General features: G+C 46.4%; 1 protein-coding gene across 1 annotated transcript in view; it reads right to left on the reverse strand.

The window, feature by feature from the left end:
- The window catches only part of PLEKHB1 (pleckstrin homology domain containing B1), a 22768-nt gene extending 3218 nt beyond the window's left edge, over positions 1–19550 (reverse strand). The window contains 5 exon segments of the mRNA XM_083362213.1: positions 6743–6811; positions 6813–6916; positions 13492–13644; positions 16604–16676; positions 19314–19550. Coding sequence (XP_083218339.1) covers positions 6743–6811; positions 6813–6916; positions 13492–13644; positions 16604–16640 — 363 coding nt within the window. The 5' untranslated portion in view covers positions 16641–16676; positions 19314–19550.
- Between the last annotated feature and the right edge of the window lie 5162 nt (positions 19551–24712).

A 24712-nucleotide genomic window follows, 5' to 3' on the forward strand; every position in this document is an offset into this window, starting at 1 on the left:
AGGGACGGGTTCCGTGGAGAAAGGCTTTTTCACAGACCGGAGAGTGCGTGGTTTCGCGTGCTGCCTGCATCCCACGGATGGGGCTTTGTTTGTTTGTGCGGACCGGTTGCTGGCACGCTGTGGCCCGGTACCGGTCCACGGAGCGGGGGGGAGGGTTGGGGACCTCTGTTCTAACAACCCAAGTCAATGGGGAAGCCAGTTTTGCTTAACAACCGTGTTACTAACTGAACAACTGCACTGATTCACTTAACCACTGTGGCAAGGAAGGTTGTAAAATGGGGCAAAATTCACTTAACAACGGTCTCACCTAGCGACAGAAATTTGGGGCTCAAGGGTGATCGTAAGTCATAAGCCGAGGACTCTGGAACATTTTTCTCAACATGGCAACTTGAAGAAATGATAATGATGATAACGATAAGGATAAGGATAAGAATAAGAATAAGAATAAGAACAGAACAGAATATGGAATGGAATGGAATGGAATGGAATGGAATAGAATAGAATAGAATAGAATAGAATAGAATAGAATAGAATAGAATAGAATAGAATAGAATAGAATAGAATAGAATAGAATAGAATAGAATAGAATAGAATAGAATAGAATAGAATAGAATAGAATAGAATAGAATAGACTATAGGAATAGGAATAGAATAGAATAGAATAGAATAGAATAGAATAGAATAGAATAGAATAGAATAGAATAGAATAGAATAGAATAGAATAGAATAGAATAGAAATAAGGAATAGAATAGAATAGAATAGAATAGAATAGAATAGAATAGAATAGAATAGAATAGTTTATTTTTATTTATTTTAATTCCATTTATATCCCGCCCTTCTCCGAAGACTCAGGGCGGCTTACAAGCTTAGCAGTAGCCTTCATTCTATGGATATGCCTGCTTATTAGGGCTTTCACACACACACCCCCAAGCGGCATTATTACGAATAGAATAGAATAGAATTCAGAGTTAGAAGGGACCTTGGAGGTCATCTAGTCCAACCCCCTGCTCAGGCAGGAAACCCTATACCATTTCAGACAAATGGCCATCCAGTCTCTTCTTAAAAACCTCCAGTGTTGGAGCGTTCACAAATTCACTCATTAATTGTTCTCTGTGTCAGGAAATCCCTCCTTAGTTCCAGTTTGCTTCTCTCCTTGGCCAGTTTCCATCCGTTCCTTCTTGTCCTGCCTTCAGGGGCTTTGGAGAAGAGCTTGTCCCCTTCTTCTTTGTGAACATCAACTCCCAGAATCCCCCTGCCAGAATTCCCCTTGTTGGAGGAGCAAGCAAGAATCTGAGCTGGAAAACTCCTGGGCTTGTGGCGGTTTCCCCGAGGGTAGAAAGTCTTCCTCAAACCAGATCGGGCGCTTCGCAAAAGGGGAAGATAAGAACCTTTCCAGGACCACCTTTTGCTCACCTCCGTGACCTAGCTGGGAGCTTTCCTAGAGGGAGATTATCTTAATCCTGGCTCCTTCCTGACCTCAAGGTCCCCCGTGGCTGTCAAATCACCTTGAATCTAAGGTCTAAGCAGGATTAGCCGAGATGTCATTAGCCTGCCATCTCCGGTTAGTCCTGGAGGGCGATCAGCGTGCCAAGATCTCTTTTGCAGCAGAGACTGTCTAGTGCGGTGAAGAAGCTCAGAAGGGACTCGTGTACATTGAGAATCTCTTAAGTCACACATACAGGTAGCCGTCGACCCTGTCTTCTTTCTGGCCGCCCCTCAAAAAGAAGAAATAAAAAGGAGAGGAGAGGAGAGGAGAGAATAAAGAATGGAATAGAATAGAATAGAATAGAATAGAATAGAATAGAATAGAATAGAATAGAATAGAATAGAATAGAATAGAATAGAATAGAATAGAATAGAATAGAATAGAATAGAAAATATGGAATGGAATGGAATGGAATGGAATGGAATAGAATAGAATAGAATAGAATAGAATAGAATAGAATAGAATAGAATAGAATAGAATAGAATAGAATAGAATAGAATAGAATAAAAGAATAGAATAAGGAATGGAATGGAATAGAATAGAACAGAATAGAAAATATGGAATGGAATGGAATGAAATGGAATAGAATAGAATAGAATAGAATAGAATAGAATAGAATAGAATAGAATAGAATAGAATAGAATAGAATAGAATAGAATAGAATAGAATTATAAAATAAAAATATAGAATGGAATTACAGAATAGAATAGAATAGAACTACAGAATAGAAATATAGAATAGAAATATAGAATAGAATTACAGAATAGAATAGAATAGAAATGCAGAATAGAAATATAAAATAAAAATATAGAATAGAATTGCAGACTAGAATAGAATAGAAATACAGAGTAGAAATATAGAATAGAATAGAATAGAAAATATGAAATAGAATAGAATAGAATAGAATAGAATAGAAAATATGAAATAGAATAGAATAGAATAGAATAGAATAGAATAGAATAGAATAGAATAGAATAGTTTATTTTTATTTATTTTAATTCCATTTATATCCCGCCCTTCTCCGAAGACTCAGGGCGGCTTACAAGCTTAGCAGTAGCCTTCATTCTATGGATATGCCTGCTTATTAGGGCTTTCACACACACACCCCCAAGCGGCATTATTACGAATAGAATAGAATAGAATTCAGAGTTAGAAGGGACCTTGGAGGTCATCTAGTCCAACCCCCTGCTCAGGCAGGAAACCCTATACCATTTCAGACAAATGGCCATCCAGTCTCTTCTTAAAAACCTCCAGTGTTGGAGCGTTCACAAATTCACTCATTAATTGTTCTCTGTGTCAGGAAATCCCTCCTTAGTTCCAGTTTGCTTCTCTCCTTGGCCAGTTTCCATCCGTTCCTTCTTGTCCTGCCTTCAGGGGCTTTGGAGAAGAGCTTGTCCCCTTCTTCTTTGTGAACATCAACTCCCAGAATCCCCCTGCCAGAATTCCCCTTGTTGGAGGAGCAAGCAAGAATCTGAGCTGGAAAACTCCTGGGCTTGTGGCGGTTTCCCCGAGGGTAGAAAGTCTTCCTCAAACCAGATCGGGCGCTTCGCAAAAGGGGAAGATAAGAACCTTTCCAGGACCACCTTTTGCTCACCTCCGTGACCTAGCTGGGAGCTTTCCTAGAGGGAGATTATCTTAATCCTGGCTCCTTCCTGACCTCAAGGTCCCCCGTGGCTGTCAAATCACCTTGAATCTAAGGTCTAAGCAGGATTAGCCGAGATGTCATTAGCCTGCCATCTCCGGTTAGTCCTGGAGGGCGATCAGCGTGCCAAGATCTCTTTTGCAGCAGAGACTGTCTAGTGCGGTGAAGAAGCTCAGAAGGGACTCGTGTACATTGAGAATCTCTTAAGTCACACATACAGGTAGCCGTCGACCCTGTCTTCTTTCTGGCCGCCCCTCAAAAAGAAGAAATAAAAAGGAGAGGAGAGGAGAGGAGAGAATAAAGAATGGAATAGAATAGAATAGAATAGAATAGAATAGAATAGAATAGAATAGAATAGAATAGAATAGAATAGAATAGAATAGAATAGAATAGAATAGAATAGAATAGAAAATATGGAATGGAATGGAATGGAATGGAATGGAATAGAATAGAATAGAATAGAATAGAATAGAATAGAATAGAATAGAATAGAATAGAATAGAATAGAATAGAATAGAATAGAATAAAAGAATAGAATAAGGAATGGAATGGAATAGAATAGAACAGAATAGAAAATATGGAATGGAATGGAATGAAATGGAATAGAATAGAATAGAATAGAATAGAATAGAATAGAATAGAATAGAATAGAATAGAATAGAATAGAATAGAATAGAATAGAATAGAATTATAAAATAAAAATATAGAATGGAATTACAGAATAGAATAGAATAGAACTACAGAATAGAAATATAGAATAGAAATATAGAATAGAATTACAGAATAGAATAGAATAGAAATGCAGAATAGAAATATAAAATAAAAATATAGAATAGAATTGCAGACTAGAATAGAATAGAAATACAGAGTAGAAATATAGAATAGAATAGAATAGAAAATATGAAATAGAATAGAATAGAATAGAATAGAATAGAAAATATGAAATAGAATAGAATAGAATAGAATAGAATAGAATAGAATAGAATAGAATAGAATAGAATAGAATAGAAAATATGAAATAGAATAGAATAGAATAGAATAAAGCAAAGCTGGAAGGGACCTTAGAGGTCTTCTAGTCCAGCCCCCTGCTCAAGCAGGAGACCCTATACCAATCCAGACAGGTGAATGTCCAGTCTCTTCTTTAAAACCTCCAGTGATGGAGCGCCCACAGTTTCTGGAGTTCCACTGGTTAATTGTCCTCCCTGTCAGGAAGTTTCTCCTTAATTCCAGGTTGCTTCTCTCCTTGATGAGTTTCCATCCATCGTTTCTCCTCCTTCCCTCTGGTGCTTTGGAGAACAACGTGACCCCCTCCTCTTCCTTGTGGCAGCTCCCCAAATACTGGAACACTGCTATCATGTCTCCCCTATTTCTTCTTTTCTCTAGGCTAGCCAAACCCAAATCCCGCAGCCGTTCTTCGTACGTTTTGGTCTCCAGGCCTTGCATCACCTTAGTTGCTCTTCTCTGAACTTTTTCCAAACTCTCAACCTCCTTTTTTGAACTCATCTGAAGTCATCCCCTCCTGGGCTAGTTGTCAGCCTTCCCAGGTTCAGTCAGAGCTGAAGAAGCTTCTCGGGTGAGAAGCGAAACGTCTTCAAACGGAAAACAAGAAAGGCCAGTTGCCTCCTGGGAGAAAAAAAAAGCCGCTTTGGGATGTCTGGGTGACAGATAATTTCCAGCCTGGATGAAACCAGAAACCATGAACCCTCTTTTGCCCTGTAAACGTAACCCTGAGATGGAAATTTTCCAAGTGTCTCTTCCCTACAGAGAGCTTTGCATTCCCAACAGAAGCTCCCCAGAGTTGCAGTAGAGCGTAAACAAGCAAATAAACAATTGAAATTAAAAGGAAGGAACTGAACAGAGGTGCCTTGAACTGTGAGACGGGCAGCGAGCAAATTTGACAATGGAGATAACAGTCATCGTAAACCACCTCTCTCAATTTGGGTTTGAGACAAGGCAACATGGGACTCAAAGGATAGAATGAACAGAGGGATAGAATCACGTGAAGCGCTAATACCGCTTTACAAGGCCTTGGTAAGGCCACACTTGGAATGCAGCATCCAGTTTCGGTCACCACGATGTAAAACAGATGTTGAGACTCTAGAAAGAGGGCAGAGAAGAGCAACAAAGAGGATCAGGGGACTGGAGGCTAAAATATATAAGGAACGGCTGCTGGAATTGGGGATGTCCAGTTTAATGAAGAGAAGGACGAGGGGGGACAGGATAGCAGGCTTCCAATCTCTCAGGGGCTGCCCCAAAGAAGAGGGAGTCAAGCTCTTCTCCAAAGCACCTGAAGGCAAGACAAGAAGCAACAGATGGAAACTCATCAAGGAGAGAAGCAACCTGGAATTAAGGAGGAATTTCCTTGACAGTTAGAACAATTAACCAGTGGAACCACCTGCCTCCAGAAGCTGTGAATGCTCCAACACTTTTTAAGAAAATATTGGACAACCATTTGTCTGAAATGGTATAGGATCTCCTGCCTGATGAGGGGGTTGGACTAGAAGACCTCCAAGGTCCCCTCGGACTCTGTTATTCTGCATTCCGTATAGGAAGTAAAGGCTAAAGCTCCTGCGCGGAGCTTTTTATCATAAACATTTCCCTTTGGGGGCATATTGAATCATAGAGGAGCAATCGTTTTTCCCTTCTCATTTTGCAGATGGGAAACTGAGGAACTGCTTTGCTTAAGAACCAGAATGAACAAACAGGAAGAGAGGAGGGCTACGTGGGGTCTACGTGGAGAACTAGATTGGTTTGGTGGTTAAGGCGCCAGACTAAAAAGCCAGAGGCTGTGAGTGCTAGCCCTGTCTTAAACATAAAAAATTTCTGGGTGACTTTGGACCAGTCACTAGGAGGTAGTGAGTTCTAGTATTGCCTTAGGCAAGAAAGCCGGGTGGGTGGTTTTGGGCCAATCACCAGGAGATGGTGAGTTCTAGTCCCGCCTTAGGAATGAAAGTGGCTAGGTGACCTTGGGCCAATCACCAGGAGATGGTGAGTTCTAGTTCCTCACTAGCCATGCAAGTCGGGTAGGTGACTTTGGACCAATCACCAGGAGACGGTGAGTTCTAGTCCTGCCTTAGGAATGAAAGTGGCTGGGTGACTTTGGGCCAATCACTGGGAGACGGTAAGTTCTAGTATCGCCTTAGGCACGAAAGCCAGCTGGGTGACCTTGGGCCAATCACCAGGAGACGGTGAGTTCTAGTCCCGCCTTAGGAATGAAAGTGGCTGGGCGACATTGGGCCAATCACCAGGAGATTATGAGTTCTAGTCCCGCCTCAGGCGTGAAATCCAGCTAGATGACTTTGGGCCAATCACTAGGAGACAGTGAGTTCTAGTCCCGCCTTAGGCATGAAAGCCAGCTGGGTGACTTTGAGCCAGTCATTCTTTCTCTCAGCCCAACCCACCTCAAAGGGTCGTCGTTGTGGTAAAAAATAAGAGGAGGAACCGTATCAGTTATGTTTGCCACCTTAAGTTATATATAAAATCTAACAATAAATAAATAAAAACTAAAAAAAAAACCATTTCCCACGACCTTGGGTGTGACCTCTGCTTTGCTGATGGACCATGAGGGGTTTCAGAAATGTCAACATTATATGACTGAAACCCTATCCGTCACAAAAGGGGTCAGGGCTTCAGCCATCTTGATTTTTCTGACCCTTCTCGAAGGCGGCGCTTCCCGCCACTTACAACGCATCGTCTTCGCTCTCGGCGCACAGCATGGTCTTGGGCCCATCCCTTTGCACAACGCACACCAGGCACTCTCGCGTTTTCCCTTCCGGAGGCTGGATATCTATAAAGGCAGGAGAGGAGACGTAAGCAGAGAGCCGGCAGACGGTTTTCTTTCTACTTCAACAACAGGTTTCTAGACCTCAAGGGGATCGTGCTTAAACAAGACACTCCACGGGACTTTCCCCCCTAAGCCTGCCTGCTCTTCAATGAAGCTGGGTGGGAAATGCTGATCAAAACCTATCAAAATATTATTACGAACGGAGCTTTTTCATTTCCGTGCTTGGGATCAACATCGGACTCCCAACAGTCTCAGAATTAATTAGGGATAATTTTCATGCATGTCCCTGCTAAAAACTACAGGAAACACCCCCAGGGCAACAGGGGGTTGGACTAGATGACCTCCAAGGTCCCTTCCAACATCATTATTATTATTATTATTATTAATAATAATAATAATAATAATAATAATAATAATAATAATAATAATAATAATAATAATAGCAGCCAGTCACCAAGCATCTGAACTTTGTTTGGGAGGGTCTGGGTGTCAGAAAGCCATTTTGGGTGGGAGGGAGATCAGGTACCGCCAAACATTAGAAACTGCTGGCTGAGGAATTCTGGGAGTTGAAGTCCACACAGCTTAAAGTTGCCGAGGTTGAGAAACACTGTTTTAGAGCATCAAGTTGTTCGTCAGAGTTCTTTATTTTTCTCATTAGTAGACTGCATATACAGGTGGCGCATAGCTTACAACTGCAAGTGAGGCCAACATTTCTGCTCCTTAAGCAAGACAATTTGGTGAGTGAGTTTTGTCCCATTTTACAACCTTCCTTGCCACAGTCGGTAAGTGAAGCACTGCAGTAGGTAAGCTAGGAACAGGGTTTTTAAGTGACTCTGGCTTCCCCGTTGACTTGGCTTGTCAGAAGGTCGCAAAAGGGGATCACGTGACCCCGGGACGCTGCGACTGTCATAAATGTGAGTCAGTTGCCAAGCATCCATTTTGATCATGTGACCCTGGGAGGTGCTGCAACGGTCGTAAGTGTGAAAAACGTTCATGTCCCTTCTTCCAGTGCCGTTGTAACTTTGAAGGGTCACTAAATAATAATAATAATAATAAAGTTGGAAGGGACCTTGGAGGTCATCTAGTCCAACCCCCTGCTCAGGCAGGAAACCCTATACCAGTTCAGACAAATGGCTGCCCAGTCTCTTCTGAAAAACTTCCAGGGTTGGAGCATTCACCACTAAACGAACTGTTGTAAGTCGAGGACTCCCTGCAGTTTTAAAAATAAAGTTGCCTTTGTTGTAATGTGGGTGGGTGTTTTTAAAGCAAAGAACGCCTTTCCCGGTGGAGGGACGCTGGCTAAATATCTCTGAAGTGATCCTAGTTTGTCTGTTGCAACCCTAGAGAGTCACCAGATAATTAGGACCTCAGGGAAGAGTTTGTCAAAGTAACTCTTGAGTTGTCGAGTCACAGCGAAACAAACAGCATGAGATTAGGCAGCCTTGGGGGATTTATTTATTTATTTATTTTAATTCCATTTATACCCCGCCCTTCTCCGAAGACTCAGGGCGGCTTACAAGCTTAGCAGGATGCCCACGGGGGGGGGGGGGGACACAACCAAATTCAAACAAAAGCTGCCGTACTGACCCCAGAGGGCCAAAACCTTCGTCTGTGTTATACACACAACACAGAGGCTTGTTGCCTCCCAGGAAGGATGTTCGTTCGGAGAGGACGGAAAAACGAGACACGAGCTCTTTCCAAAATCCAGACGTTTGAAGATCTGGCAGGAGAGCAGTTTGTAAGAACGATTTGCAGGAACGAGCGTGGAAGACAGAAAGGCAGAGCTGCAAGCTACACAACAGTCAGAGAAGAGACAGCTGAGGCTGCAGCAGAAAAGGCGGCGTGACAAAAAGGGACTCTCCCTAATGTCTTGAGCTGTAAAGGGGAGGGGTGTGTGTGTGAAATGTATTTTCAAATACACTCTCCAATCCTGGGTTGTATATACAGAGGCGTAGAATCAAGATCAAATGAAAGTATTAGTTCCGCTTTTTAAAACCCTAGTGAGGCCACACCTGGAATACCGCAGCCAATGTTGGTCACCATATCACAAAAAAGACTTTGAGAGTTTGGAAAAATATTCAGAGAAGAGCAACTAAGATGATGCAAGGCCTGGAGACTAAAACATACGAAGAACGACTGCAGGACTTGGGTTTGGCTAGCCTAAAGAAAAGAAAAAGCAGGGGAGACACGATAGCAGTCGTTCCAGTATTTGGGGGGCTGCCACAAAGAAGAGGGGGTCAAATTATTCTCCAAAGCACCCAGAGGGAAGGACGAGAAATGATGGTTGGAAACTGATCAAGGAGAGAAGCAACCTGGAACTAAGGAGAAACTTCCTGACGGTGAGGACAATTAACCAGTGGAACAGCTTGCCACCAGAAATTGTGGGCGCTCCATCACTGGAGGTTTTTAAAAAGAGGCTAGAGATAGTCATTTGTGTGAGATGATATAGGTTCTCCTGATTGAGCGGGGGGCTGGACTAGAAGACCTCCAAGGTCCCTGCCAGCTCTATTCTATTCTATTCTAAACCAAAAGACCCAACAGCAATAGAAGAAAAAACAGGTCATTTACAACAGCGCCCCCCCAACTTTTGGACACCAGGGACCAGTTCCGTGGAAAAACATTTTTTCACAGACTGGGGTCAGTGGGCATGGTTTCACACAATACTTGAATCCCGGACGTGTGCAAATGAAGCTTCACTCGCTTGCAAGGAATGGTTCCTAATGGGCCACGGACCGAGACCGGTCCACAAGGCGGGAATGTGGGACCCCTGATATAGAAAAACTGGCCAACCACCTTGGTTTTCAAGCTTTACTGTTATAGAAGCCAGGAAACAGCCGAACGTAAACTCATAGGTGGAAATACCTGCATTTTCTCTTGTTTTCCTTCCCCCCCCCCAAGAAGTGTTGTTTTAAAAGCTCAACTGAAATTGCACAGGGGGGGGGGTCGAAAGAAAGGAAATAAATCTATCTCCCAACAGGACTCCCTTAATTAAGTCCTGCTTTACATCAATCATCTTCGGCTGCATCGTATCCATACGGCATCACAGTCCGGTTTGGAAGCATCCCTGCTTCGGACAGGAAAGGCGGTGCAGAGAGTGGTGAGAACAGTAAGAACAGATCCTTGGCAGTTCCCTCCCCTCCATCCAGGACATGGCACAGAAGCGCCTGCATTTTCTGCGTCGCATGAGAAAAGCACACCTTCCTTCCCCTGTCCTGACCACTTTCTACAGGGGGACGATCGAGAGCATCCCGTCATACGGCATCACAGTCTGGATTGGAAGCATCCCTGCTTCGGACAGGAAGGCGGTGCAGAGAGTGGTGAGGACGGCAGAAAAAAATATTGGAAGTTCACTTCCTTTAATCCAGGACATGGCATAAAAGCGACGCTTGAGCAAGGTCCGCTGTTGTGATTCAGGGTCAGCCTGTGGGTTCGGCAGTTGGGTCGGACGACTCAGAGGAGGAGGAGGGGGGTGTTGAAGACCTTGCTGAGGGGGTTGAAGATCTTGCTGATGAGAGCCCTCAGCCAGGCCCCTCCCACTTGGTCACCACGGAGACCCAGCTGTGTGAGCCTGACAGCCTGGATGAAGATGACCCACAGCTGGCCCTGTTCAAGGACGCCCGACGCAGGAGGCAGTCAATTAGGAGTAAACAGAGGAAGGCAATGGGGCTTCTCGGAAGGAGGCAGAGAGAAGCCACGCCCTGAACTGTATTTAAGGGGGAATGCGTGGGAGGGCTGGTTTGCTGAAGGCAACCGCTCGGATAGTTCATGTTTCTTAAAGCTCCTGTTTCTTGGTTTGTCTTGTTCCGTTTGTTTTTGTTGCAATAAATTTGGCAGGCGTAATTCCAGCCTCTTGCCTTCTTGTAAAAGGGGTTGTCCCTGCTTTTTCTGCAGGGCCGGTAGCAGGCTGGTACAGAACATCCGCAAGATTGTCTGGGACACCACACACCCTCTTCACGACTTGTTTTCCTTGTTCCCTTCTGGGAGGAAGGGGCTTCGTGGTATCCTCAGCAGAACATCCAGATTCAGCCATAGTTTCATTCCACGCAGCATTAACTTTGTGAACTCTTAAGCTTCCTCCTTCGGTTATATGTTCAAGATGGACAGTGTTTAATATTTATTTGTTATGTATATATGTAGGGGTGTGGGTCTATACATATGTTGTATATAGTATGTTTTAGGTGCGTGACGTGTATGTGTTCCACTTTGAGAGCGGGCAACTAAATTTCATTTTGGATGTGCGCCGTTGTGCCCACAGTAAAAAAAAAAAATAACAGTAAAGGTTATCTTATGCCAATAAAATTCAACCAGAAATTGGGAGGATCTGTCTGCAAATCTTTCAACTGAACAGATGGCCAAAGAAGATGGTTTCAAGGCCACCCTGCTGGATAATATCCAGAATATATCTACATATATATTTTTGCAGACCAAACACAGCTGGGACCATGACTCCCCGCAAAGTCTTTTCAGCAAGGAGAAACAGTGAGGACAATTAACCAGTGGAACAGAAGTTGTCTCCAGAAATTGTGGGCACTCCATCACTGGAGGTTTTCAAGAAGAGACTTGACAGTCACTTGTCTGAAATCAATCAATCGACCAATCAATGAGAATAGAGCTGGAAGGGACCTTGGAGGTCATCTAGTCCAACCCCCTGCTCAGGCAGGAAACCCTATACCATTTCAGACAAATGGCTGTCCAGTCTCTTCTTAAAAGCCTCCAGTGACGGAGGACCCACAACTTCTGGTGGCAAGCTGTTCCACTGGTTAATTGTTCTAACTGTCAGGAAATTCCTCCTTAATTCCAGGTTGCTTCTCTCCTTGGTCAGTTTCCAACTGTTGTTTCTCGTCGTTCCCTCTGGTGCTTTACTGAATGACAAAGATGTATCTCTACCATACAGGTCCTAAGCCATTTAGAGGTTTAAAGGACAGTGTATCAACACCTTAACTGGAATAGGATCTCCTGCTTGCGCAGGGGGTTGGACTAGAAGACCTCCAAGGTCCCTTCCAGCTCAGCAAAGCAAGATGAACAAACGGCTATGAGGTTATTGGATGGTGTCCATCAATATCCTGTATCTCTCTCTCTCTCTCTCTCTCTCTCTCTCTCTCTCTCTCTCTCTCTCTCTCACACACACACACACACACACACACACACACACACACACACACAAATATACAAAACGAAGGAAGCAAGAATTAGCTGGAGGCTGGCAGAAAACTGGCCACTGTTCCTTTAGCACTGCTGGCAGTTGTGTTGGTGTCAAATGAAAGAATCCTCTGTTTCGACTTGCTGTGTCCCTCCATTGTATAGGAAGGGGACATTTGGGGTGATTCAGCCCTGCACTGCCAGGACTACAGGAGAAAGGAATGCAACCCTTTCCATTTCGGGGATGGTGCTCCATCACTGGAGGTTTTCAAGAAGAGATTGGACAGCCATTTGTAGGGTCTCCTGCTAGAGCAGGGGGTTGGACTAGAAGACCTCCAAGGTCCCTTCCAGCTTTGCTCTATTCTATTCTATTCTATTCTATTCTATTCTATTCTATTCTATTCTATTCTATTCTATTCTATTCTATTCTATTAATTCTACTCTATCCCATCCCATCCCATATTTTCTATTCTTTCCTATTGTTATTTCTATTCTGTTCTGTTCTGTTCTATTCTATTCTATTCTATTCTATTCTATTCTATTCTATTCTATTCTATTCTATTCTATTCTATTCTATTCTATTCTATTCTACTCTACTCTATCCCACCCCATCCCATATTTTCTATTCTTTCCTATTGTTATTTCTATTCTATTCTATTCTATTCTATTCTATTCTATTCTATTCTATTCTATTCTATTCTATTCTATTCTATTCTATTCTATTCTATTCCATTTTCTCTTCTCTTCTCCTCTCCTCTCCTCTCCTCTCCTCTCCTCTCTTCTCCTCTCCTCTCCTCTCCTCTCTTCTCTTCTCTTCTCTTCTCTTCTCTTCTCTTCTCTTCTCTTCTCTTCTCTTTGAGGGACTGCCAGAAAGAAGACAGGGTCGACGGCTACCTGTATGTGTGACTTAGAGAACTAACTGCAGGGGTTTGAAAGAAAAGAAAATGGAAGAGCTGTTTTGTCAGAGCTTTGCGCAGCCGGTGTCCAAATGAAGTCAGAGGCCACTGACGTGAACTTGTGGTCTTGTATAAATAAATATATTTAACATCTGTATTTACAGCAAACTAGATAAGTCGGGCTAACAGGTGCCTCGTGAGGTAAATCAACACAGCAGGAACCTCGTGAGGTAAATTACAGAGCACACAGAAGAAAAAGGCGGGAAAAAGGGAACCTCCCCCTCCCCCTCCACAACAACCAATCACAGCACAGATTGCCTCATGCAGGAGCTAGTCCCCTTCAACCAATCAACCACAACTGGCGCGCGCGCACACACACACACACACACACCCTCCTCCAGCTACTAAATTTAAATATCTTAACATGTTTGCTTCTGTGGTGGTCTCCCCACAGCCTTGAGGACTAGAAACTAAGAATAAACAATGGGCTTTCATTCTGGTGTTTGTGAAAAAGATCCAGCTGGCAACCCCAAGCCTACTCACCGCGACACTCGCGGCCCGTCCTGACATCTCGGCAGTTGGATCTGATGTTAATTCTTCCGTCCATTTCACGGCCGGTGTCATCTTGGTAGTAGACGAGGCTGCCATCCGCCCACAGCACGAACCAGTTCCTTTTCCAGCGTCGCAGAATAGAACCTGCACAGGCCAAGGGGGGGAAAGAATTAAGAAAAATAGTACAGGTAGTCCTCGACTTATAACCATTCATTTAATGACCAGGAGATTTTTAAAAAGAGGCTGGACAATCACCTGTCTGAGATGGTATAGGTCCTCCTGCTTGAGCAGGGGACTGGAGTAGAAGACCTCCAGGGTCCCTTTCAGCTCTATTCTGTTCAAGTCCATTCTTTCTTTAACTATTCTTACTTGTATTTTTGAGGTTTTTAATCCTCTCTCAAGATTTATTCATATAAATTGAATACAAGTAGTCCTCAAGTTACAACAACTCATTTAATGACTGTTCGTGGCTACATTGGCACTGGAAAAAGTGACCTATGACCGTTTTTCACAATTACAACCTTCGCAGCATCCCTATGGTCACGTGATCGAAATTCAGACGCTTGGCAACAGACTCATATTTATGACGGGTTGCAGGGTCCCGGGATGATGTGATGTGCTCTTGCGAGCTTCCGACAAGCGAGGTCAATGGAGGAAGCCAGATTCACTTAAGAACCGTGGCAAAGAACGTTGTAAAATGGCACAAAGCTCACTTAACCAATGTCTCGCTTAGCAACAGAAACTTTGGGCTCCATCGTGGTCATAAGTCAAGGACTACCTGTATTTATGACGGTTGCTGTGTCCTGGGGTCACGTGATTCCCCTTTGGCCACCTTCCAACAACCAAAGCTGGATTCACTTAACAACCGTGTTGGTAACTTAACAACGATTCATTTAACAACTGTGGCAAGAAAAGGAAAAAAAATGGGGCAAAACTCATTTAACAATGCCTCGCTTAGCAACAGAAACTTTGAACTCAATTGTGGTTGTAAGTCGTGAGCTACCTGTACATCCACCTCCTTGTGAATATGAGCCTTGGTGGAGCAGTGGGCTAATGCCTCCTTAAGTAACACCAGCTGCCTGCAATTAGTGCAGGTTCGAGTCCCACCAGGCTCAAGGTTGACTCAGCCTTCCATCCTTCCCAGGTAGGTAAAATGAGGACCCAGATTGTTGGGGGGCAATAAGCTGACTTTGTAATAATGCCGCTTGGGGTGTGTGTGAAAGCCCTAATAAGCAGGCATATACATAGAATGAAGGCTACTGCTAAGCTTGTAAGCCGCCCTGAGTCTTCGGAGAAGGGCGGGATATAAATGGAATTAAATAAAATAAATAAAATCAACTCTTTAGCATTTATGTTATTATCCTTCAATGCTTTAAGCACTTTAAAAGCTTGGATAGGCTAAGTCAGATTGTTGTTCTGAGTAATCGCAGACACGATTCCAAAGGAGCTTAATTATTCTCCTTTGGTACAATTTATCATTATTCTATTCTGTCATTTCCTTTTTCGATTTAGGCAGCCGCCCACGGGCGACAACAAGAAAATAAGAAAACAGGACGATTGTAAAAACGATCCAAAACAACTAAACTAATGTGCCAGCCATCAGAAATGCTGGCTCACATACAGGTGATCCTCGACTTAACAACCATTTGTTTAGTGACCATTTGAACTTACAACAGCACCCAAAAAAAAAAAAAAAGAAGACTTAGGACCAGTGGTGGGATTCAAACATGTGAACCACTGGTTCTCCATGTGTGGATGCCGCTTCCGGAAGTCCATTATGGGTCTGGGCAACAAAAAAATTCTCGTCTTTCCCAAAAACCTCCTGTGTTTTCTTTCCTGTCGCCCGCAGATGTGGGAAGCGAAGAAACTGCAAATGTTGCAGAAGCTCAGAGCCAGGTTGCCATCCGACGCTTCGCAGCTGGAGCCTTTGCATTGATTTTCCGTCTGTTCTTCTCCTCGGGGTTTGGACCCCTTCCAGGCCCCCATTTAAAACCCGACGATTGACCCACGCCACCTTCACATGGCTGCCCTGATCTGGTGCAGGGAGAGACTGCAGAGCCGAAGAATTTTGAAACTGAATTGCAATGCGTAATTCGGAAGGATGCAGATTGGGGGGGGAAATGCGTGAAAGGACCACATCCGGGGTCTAAGGCTGGACTAGAACTCACTGTCTCCTGGTAATAGGCCCAAAGTCACCCAGCTGGCTTTCATGCCTGAAGTGGGACTAGAACTCACTGTCTCCTAGTGATTGGCCCAAAGTCACCCAGCTGGCTTTCATGCCTAAGGCTGGACTAGAACTCACCATCTCCTGGTGATTGGCCCAAAGTCACCCAGCTGGCTTTCATGCCTGAAGTGGGACTAGAACTCACTGTCTCCTAGTGATTGGCCCAAAGTCACCCAGCTGGCTTTCATGCCTAAGGCTGGACTAGAACTCACCATCTCCTGGTAATAGGCCCAAAGTCACCCAGCCGGCTTTCATGCCTGAAGTGGGACTAGAACTCACTGTCTCCTAGTGATTGGCCCAAAGTCACCCAGCCGGCTTTCATGCCTGAAGTGGGACTAGAACTCACTGTTTCCTGGTAATAGGCCCAAAGTCACCCAGCCGGCTTTCATGCCTGAAGTAGGACTAGAACTCACTGTCTCCTAGTGATTGGCCCAAAGTCACCCAGCTGGCTTTCATGCCTGAAGTGGGACTAGAACTCACTGTCTCCTAGTGATTGGCCCAAAGTCACCCAGCTGGCTTTCATGCCTGAAGCGGGACTAGAACTCACCGTCTCCTGGTTTCTAAGCCAGCACCTTCACCACTACATCAAACATCCTTCCCAGGTCACTTTTGTACCAGTATTTGACAGATGATTCACCACTGTCATCTTCTGGGACCTTTTCCCCTTTGCTTCTCACCCTTCTGGAATTCCCATCAGTCCACCCCTCCAAATAGAAACCCAAGCTGTCTCTGCTTAGCATCCCTGATCAGCAGTGCCCCCCCCCCTCCCCACCCCGGCCTCCCAAAGGACCCACTCACCATCCAAACGGAGAAAAACCGCCCTGGGTAAAAGAAATCCCAATTGCAATCCACCCTAGGAAATTTCCCCAATTAACTTACTCTGTCTCCAGAGCCAGCCGCATTTCAAGAGAGCCATCTTTGCTAAGTCTTTTTTGTTCCTCCACAGAAATATCTGGATCAAACAGAAGAAGAAGAAGAAGAAGAAGAAGAAGAAGAAGAAGAAGAAGAAGAAGAAGAAGAAGAAGAAGAAGAAGAAGAAGAAGAAGAAGAAGAAGAAGAAGAAGAAGAAGAAGAGGAGGAGGAGGAGGAGGAGGAGGAGGAGGAGGAGGAGGAGGAGGAGGAGGAGGAGGAGGAGGAGGAGGAAAAAAAATAAAATAATACATCAGGTTGTTAGGAATATTAAACCATCAACCTTGCACTCCATAGCATCTTCTTGACTTCGAAGCAATAATAATGATGATGATGGTGATGATAATAATGATAATAATAAAAGTTGGAAGGTACCTTGGAGGTCATCTAGTCCAACCCCATGCTCAGGCAGGAAACCCTATATCATTTCAGACAAATGGCTGTCCAGTCCTGAAGATAATTTCTTTTTAGCAAGAGGTTTACACTGGAGTCCTCCTGCCAGATTCCGTGACAAAATCGCGGTCACAAGGCTGCTAAATATAGCCCCAAGTTCCTGCTAACCTGATCTCTCTCCCTCACTCCCTCCCTCCCTCCCTCTCTCTCTCTCTCTCTCTCTCTCTCTCTCTCTCTCTCTCTCTCTCTCTCTCTCTCTCTCTCTCTCTGTCCTTTTTTTAACGTTCTTCCTGAATTATCCCCGTTATGTAAAATATTTCAAGGCAGCACAAGAGAGAGATAATTCATATCCCCCGGTGGGATTTAGAGATTAGCGCTTGAATTTGTCTTGATCCGCGGGTTTGTTGTTGTTATTGTTGTTGTTTTCATTAGGAGAATCCCCGGAGATTCCTGAAAATTCTTTCAACTCGTTTCCCCCCCACTCCCCCCCCACCCCAGGCTGGGTTTTTATGTTTGTTTGTTTGTTTTTGCAAACATCCCTATTCTGGGTTTGTTTTTTTCCAAAGCCTGTTCACATAAAGCCCCCTGCCTGGGCTGTGAAAACACAGATTCAGGAACAGAAGCCAAAGGAGGGGGGGGGGGTAACACCACCCACCCGTTCCCACTCAAGCCGCCAAATGAACGAGACTGTTTGGAAACATCTCCTTTCGCTATTCCGCCAGAACCACACAAAAGAGACCTAGGATTGGTGCAAAATGCAAACTGGGCAGACCAAAACGCCGCTTGATAAGGCCACCCTTGGAATCCGGCATCCAGTTTTGGTCACCACGATGTAAAAAAAGATGTTGAGACTCTGGAAAGAGTGCAGAGAAGAGCAACGAAGAGGATCAGGGGACTGGAGGCTAAAACATACGAAGAACGGCTGCTGGAATTGGGTCTGTCTAGTCTAATGAAGAGAAGGATGTGTGGGGGGACACGATAGCAGTGTTCCAGTATCTCAGGGGCTGCCCCAAAGAAGAGGCAGTCAAGCTATTCTCCAAAGCGCCTGAAGGCAGGACAAGAATCAACAGATGGAAACTCATCAAGCAACCTAGAACGAAGGAGAAATTTCCTGACAGACAGTACAATTAACCAGTGGAACTCCTTGCCTCCAGAAGCAGTGAATGCTCCAACACTGGGAGTTTTTAAGAAGAGACTGGACAACCATCTGTTTGAAATGAGTACAGGGCTTACTGCTTGAGCAGGGGGTTGGACTAGAAGACCTCCAAGGTCCCTTCCCACTCTGTCATTCTGTTATTCTGCCTCTTCCCCAGGTTTCTACAAGCCCCCAGGATAGGTCTGATTCGCATCCAGATCAGTAAGAGAAGGGAACAACCTCTGAGACCCAGCTTTGGAGTCGGGGGCCCGGTCCCCAGCCTCTCCGTTGGCTTGGAGAAAAAATTGGGTCATTGGCCAACAGAAACTTTGGACTGCCCTGAAAGGCCAAATCTAGGAAGACCTTGAGGACACACAGAGAATCTGCACTTAAGCCCAAAGTCAAGGCCGACGGTGAAAAGCCAGGTTTGGGAGCACAAGGGTGCAGGACAAACCTTAGGAGCACATGACAAATCTTAGGGGCACATGATAAATATTAGGGGCCAAAGGGTGCAGGACAAACCTTAGGAGCACATGACAAATTTTAGGGGCACATGATAAATATTAGGGGCAAAAGGGTGCAGGACAAACCTTAGGGGCACACGACAAATTTTAGGGGCACAAGGAAGAGGGACAAACATTGGGGGCACCTGACCAATCTTAGGGGCACCCGACCAATCTTAGGGGCACAAGGGTGCAGGACAGATCTTAGGGGCACATGACAAGTATGAGGGGCACAAGGGAGAGGGACAAATATCAGGGGGACAAGGGGTGCACGAAGGGGCACGAGGGCAACAGGGAAGCACCCCCGGTTCTTCAGCCCCGAGTGCCCAGGGATTACCATCCAAGGGAGGAAGGCAGGTAGAGAGAGACAGGTGCCTGGAAGGGGGCCCCGGGCACTCTCCAAAGCCAGCGAGGGGAGACCCTTCTTAACCCGTCCCCCCTAACCCCTCTTTCCCGACTCGCAAGGGGCTGCTCACACACACACACACAGAGACACAGACACAGACACACACACACACACTGCCCGCAACTGGGCCAGGCTCGCTGCTCTGCTGAGGGCGCAGACGATGCGTAAAGGCGCAGCGAGGAGGGAGAAGGGCAGGCGGGTATCCCCGTCCGCGGTGGGTCTCCTGGAGCCTGCCGGGCTTACCTGGGCTCGGGAGCCCCAGAGCGGGCTGAGCTACGGCTTCCTCCTCCTCTTCCTCGGCTGCCACCGCCGCCTCCTCCTTCCCGGGCAGACTCTTCCCGGAGCTGCAAGAGCCGGCGGAGCTGCCTCCCCGCCGTGCCCAGCCAGCTGGCCTTTGACGCGGCCTGCCGGGAGCGCTGGGCAGGGCTGGGCAGGGCAGGGCAGGGCAGAGGCGGCGGGGCTGGACTCCGTCTCTCCCCACGGGCCGGAGGAGGCGCCGGCGAGCGAGCAAGGCAGCCGGCGGAGCCTGCGCTGGGCTGGCCGGACGGAGCGCGCCCTCGCCAGGATGGGAGAGGCGGAGATGCCCGGCACCGGGCGCCCTTGGCACATGCCGGCTCGAGGGGGTGGGTGGGGTGGGTGGGGGGCGACGTCCCATCTGACCCATCATCCCCAGCCTGAGGAGGAGGCCGAGTCCCCTACCGGCTAGGAAAGGAGGGCAGCGGGATTCGCGGCTCTGGCTCGCTTATCCCGCGGTTACTGGAAGGACGCGCGCCTCTATGCAATTAAAAGAAGAGCAGGAGTTGTTGTTGTTGTTGTTGTTATTATTATTATTATTATTATTATTATTATTATTATTATTATTATTATTATTATTGTTGTTGTTGTTATTATTATTATTTGTTATTATTGTTATTATTGTTATTATTGTTATTATTGTTGTTGTTGTTATTATTATTATTATTATTATTATTATTATTATTATTATTATTATTATTAATTTAATTTGTATACCGCCCTTCTCCCGAAGGACTCAGGGCGGTGAACAGGGCAATACATAATAAAAAAACAAGATACACAAATTAAAAGGTAATTAAACAGCAATGCCCGTAATAAATTAGTACAGATTAAAAAGTTAAGACCGATTTATAAAACCAATCCAAGGTCCCTTCCAAGAACAACAACAACTTCTTCTTCTTCTTCTTCTTCTTCTTCTTCTTCTTCTTCTTCTTCTTCTTCTTCTTCTTCTTCTTCTTCTTCTTCTTATTATTATTATTATTATTATTATTATTATTATTATTATTATTATTTTATTATTATTATTTTATTTAATTTGTATACCGCCCTTCTCCCGAAGGACTCAGGGCGGTGAACAGGGCAATACATAATAAAAAAACAAGATACAAAAATTAAAAGGTAATTAAACAGCAATGCCCGTAATAAATTAGTACAGATTAAAAAGTTAAGACCGATTTATAAAACCAATCCAAGGTCCCTTCCAAGAACAACAACAACTTCTTCTTCTTCTTCTTCTTCTTCTTCTTCTTCTTCTTCTTCTTCTTCTTCTTCTTCTTCTTATTATTATTATTATTATTATTATTATTATTATTATTATTATTTCATTATTATTATTATTTTATTTAATTTGTATACCGCCCTTCTCCCGAAGGACTCAGGGCGGTGAACAGGGCAATACATAATAAAAAAACAAGATACAAAAATTAAAAGGTAATTAAACAGCAATGCCCGTAATAAATTAGTACAGATTAAAAAGTTAAGACCGATTTATAAAACCAACCCCATCCCATCAGGCCAGGCCAGCTTGTTCAAAAAGGTAAGTTTTAAGATCGCGCTGGGAGAGACCTTGGAGGTCATCTAGTCCAACCCCCTGCTTCGAGCAGGAGAGCTTATCCCATTCCAGACAAATGGCTGTCCAGTCTCTTCTTAAAAAGTCTCCAGTGATGGAGCCACCCACAACTTCTCTTCCGCTGATTAATTGTTCTCGCTGTCAGGAAGTTTCTCCTTAATTCCAGGTTGCTTCTCTCCTTGCTTAGTTTCCATCCGTGGCTTCTGTCTGGTCTTGCCGTTTGCTGCTGTGTGGCGGCCCCACAAATATTGGAAGACTGCTATCATGTCATCCCTAGTCCTTCTTTTTATTAAACTAGCCATGCCCAAATCCAGCAACTGTTCTTCATAGGCTTTAGTCTCCAGGCCTTTAATCTTCTTAGTCGCTCTGCACTTTTTGCAGAGTCTCAACATCTTTTTTGTAATGTGGTGAAACAAAGCTGGATGCACAGATTCCAGGTGTGGCCTTACTAAGGCTTTAGAAAGGTAAAGGTGGGAGTCCTCCTAGATTCACGGCTTACTTTGGAAGATCACATGGTGGCTGTGACTAGGGGGGCTTTCGCCCAGGTTCGTGTTGTGACTCAGGGCCAGCCTGTGGGTCCGACAGCCGGGTCCGATGTATCGGAGGACTCAGATGTGGGGGAGGAGGGAAACGAACCGGCTGATGATGATTTGGAGACTTTGCAGAGTCCTCAGCCGGGGACCTCTTCTCAGCTGTGTGAGCCCGAGAGTGCGGAGGATGATGACCCACAGCTGGCCCTGTTCAAGGACGCCCGACGCAGGAGGCAGACGAGCAGGGACAAACAAAGAAAGGCTATGGGACTCCTCGGGAGGAGGCACAGGGAGACCACGCCCTGAGCTCTCTATAAAAGAAGTGTTTGGGGAGGGGCTGGTTGCTGAAAGCAACTTTTCCGTTTGAGAAGTCAAGCTCTTGTATTCTTGTAACAGTGTAATTAAAACTTGGCAGAAGCCTTTTGGTCTTGGACGCTTTCCAGACTCTTCTTTTGATTAGGGGTGCGAGAAGAGGGCTGGTTCAGAACAGTTTGCTTTCAGCCACCCACCCCTTAATACTACGATGGAGCAGCTTCTTGCCGAGAATGCCCAGCTCAACCAGCAACTCACCTTGCTGGCCACTCAGGTGGCACAACTGCAGGCTCAGGTACATGCTGCCCCCCCACCCAGGAGGAAATGTCAGATAGCTATGCCGGATAAATTTGCTGGTAAACCAGAACTGTTTCCTGCCTTCCTGGGACAATGCCAGCTTTATATCAGCGTGAGAGCAGCTGATTTCCCCACTGACCGAGATAAGGTGGGATTCGTATTGAGCCTTCTGTCGGGAGATGCAGCTCGTTGGGGCACGCCTCTGTTGGCACAGCCTAGCCCTTTGTTGGATAACTTTGGGGGGTTTTGTGACCATATGCGCCTCATGTACGAGGACCCGATTAAGGCGCAGACGGCCACCCGACGCCTGAAAGCTTTGAGGCAGGGTCAGCGCCCTCTACAGGCCTATATCAGCGATTTCCGGCTGCTTAGCCAGGATTCCGCCTGGAATGAGGCTGCGCTCGTGGATGCCTTTCAGGATGGCTTGTCAGAGGAGATGTTGGATGAGCTGGCCCGCGTGGACATTCCCTCAGATCTGAATGGGCTGATCCATCTTTGTCTGCGGATCGATGCTCGGCTGCAGCAGCGTAAGAGTCGCCGTGCCACCCCACAGACCCCTGCCGCCCCTGTTGTGCGTGAGCCCCCAGTCCAGAGGGAGGAGCCAATGGAGCTGGGTGCCGCCAGGTCCCGTCTATCGGTGACGGAAATGGACAGACGACGATCGGAGGGGTTGTGTTTTTACTGTGGGGACCCTGGACATTTGGCTGCTTCTTGCCCGAAGAAGCGTCAGCGGGCGTCAGTGACCAAGCCTGCCCCGAGAAAGTCCCCTGCTTTGCTATCGGGAAACGGCCCGAGCCCGATCTAGACGGTGTGAAAGATCGGGCGACCCACAACATCCACACCGAGCGACGTTGTTCCGACGGTGCCTGTGAACCTCCACGGCATTTGATTTTGGAGGCACGACTGATCCTTCCTGGCAAGCCAGAGGGGATTCCGGTCCATGCCTTAATTGACTCTGGGGCTACCACTAACTTTATGGATTCGGCCTTTGTGGCCAAATGGGCTGTTCCCCAGTGTCCAGTGGATCCGCCCATGCTTGTGGAGACCATCGATGGTCGAGTGCTCCTGTCCGGGCCTATCACGGCCGCCACGCAACCCGTGTGTATGGCCATCAGTACCCATGTGGAGGCCATTCAGTTCTACGTCACTTCGGATCTGCACTTCCCCGTGGTCTTGGGACTGGCGTGGCTCCGGGCGCATGATCCACAGATCTATTGGTCTCAGAACTTGGTCACCTTCCCAAGTTTGCAGTGCGTGGACCACACCCGCCATATCTGTGCCGGCCAGGTGGAGGGTTCCCCAGGGGTTTCCTTGCCTCCCGAACTGTCCGACTTTGCTGACGTGTTCAGCGAGTCAGAGGCGGACCAATTACCCCCGCACAGGCCCTACGACTGCTCCATTGACCTAGTCCCTGATGCGCCTCTCCCAGTGGGGCGTTTGTACTCCATGTCGGAGCCCGAGTTGGCTGCATTGCGGGACTTCCTGACGAAGAACTTGGCTCGTGGTTTCATCCGGCCCTCATCCTCGCCAGTGTCTGCGCCCGTGCTCTTCGTCAAAAAGAAGTCGGGCGAGTTACGGCTTTGCTGTGACTACCGGAAACTCAACGCTATCACGGTGCGTAACCGCTACCCGCTGCCCCTCATCCCCGAGCTCTTGGACCGACTCCGGGAGGCTAAGATCTTCACGAAACTGGACCTGCGTGGAGCTTACAACCTCGTCAGGGTTCGGCCGGGTGATGAGTGGAAGACGGCGTTTGGTACTCGCTATGGACATTTCGAGTACACGGTGATGCCGTTTGGCCTGACCAACGCCCCCGCTGTGTTTCAGCATTTTATGAATGACATCTTTCGGGATCTGTTGGACCAGTTTGTTGTGATTTACCTGGACGACATCCTGATTTACTCCCCGTCGCGTGAAGCGCATCATCAGCATCTCCGTCAGGTCCTGCAGCGCCTCCGGAAACATCGGCTGTTTGCCAAGTTGGAGAAGTGCCAGTTCTACCAGGTGACCATTGATTTCTTGGGTCACCGCATTTCTCCTGAGGGCATCGCCATGGAACCGAGTAAAGTTGAGTCGTTGCAGAGTTGGCAACCCCCGCGTCGCGTGAAGGATATTCAGCGACTTCTTGGATTTGCCAACTACTATCGGACATTCATCCCTGGCTTTGCTGCCTTGACAGCCCCCCTCACCCGGCTCCTGCAGAAGAAGACTCGGTTCCAGTGGAACGCCCCCGAACAACAGGCGTTCCAAGCTTTGAAGGACGCCTTCATGAAGGAGCCCATCTTGAAGCATCCTGACCCGCAACGGCCGTTTGTCGTGGAGGCGGACGCCTCCGACATTGCCATTGGGGCCGTGTTACTCCAGGCAGCGACGCCCAACGGTACCCTTTTCCCTTGCGCGTATCACTCACGGAAATTGAATCCCTCGGAGCGCAACTATACCATCTGGGAGAAGGAGCTGCTGGCCATCAAGGCGGCGTTCGAGGCTTGGAGGCATCATCTGGAGGGGGCGCGGCATCAAATCGAGGTCCGGACGGACCACAAGAATCTGGAAAGCCTGCAGACCGCTCGGAATTTGAACCAACGCCAGATCCGGTGGTCCCTCTTCTTTGCGAGGTTTGACTTCCGGGTGCGGTACAT

The sequence above is a fragment of the Vipera ursinii genome, assembly GCF_947247035.1.
Source record: "Vipera ursinii genome assembly, chromosome: 4".
Classification (NCBI taxonomy): domain Eukaryota; kingdom Metazoa; phylum Chordata; class Lepidosauria; order Squamata; family Viperidae; genus Vipera; species Vipera ursinii.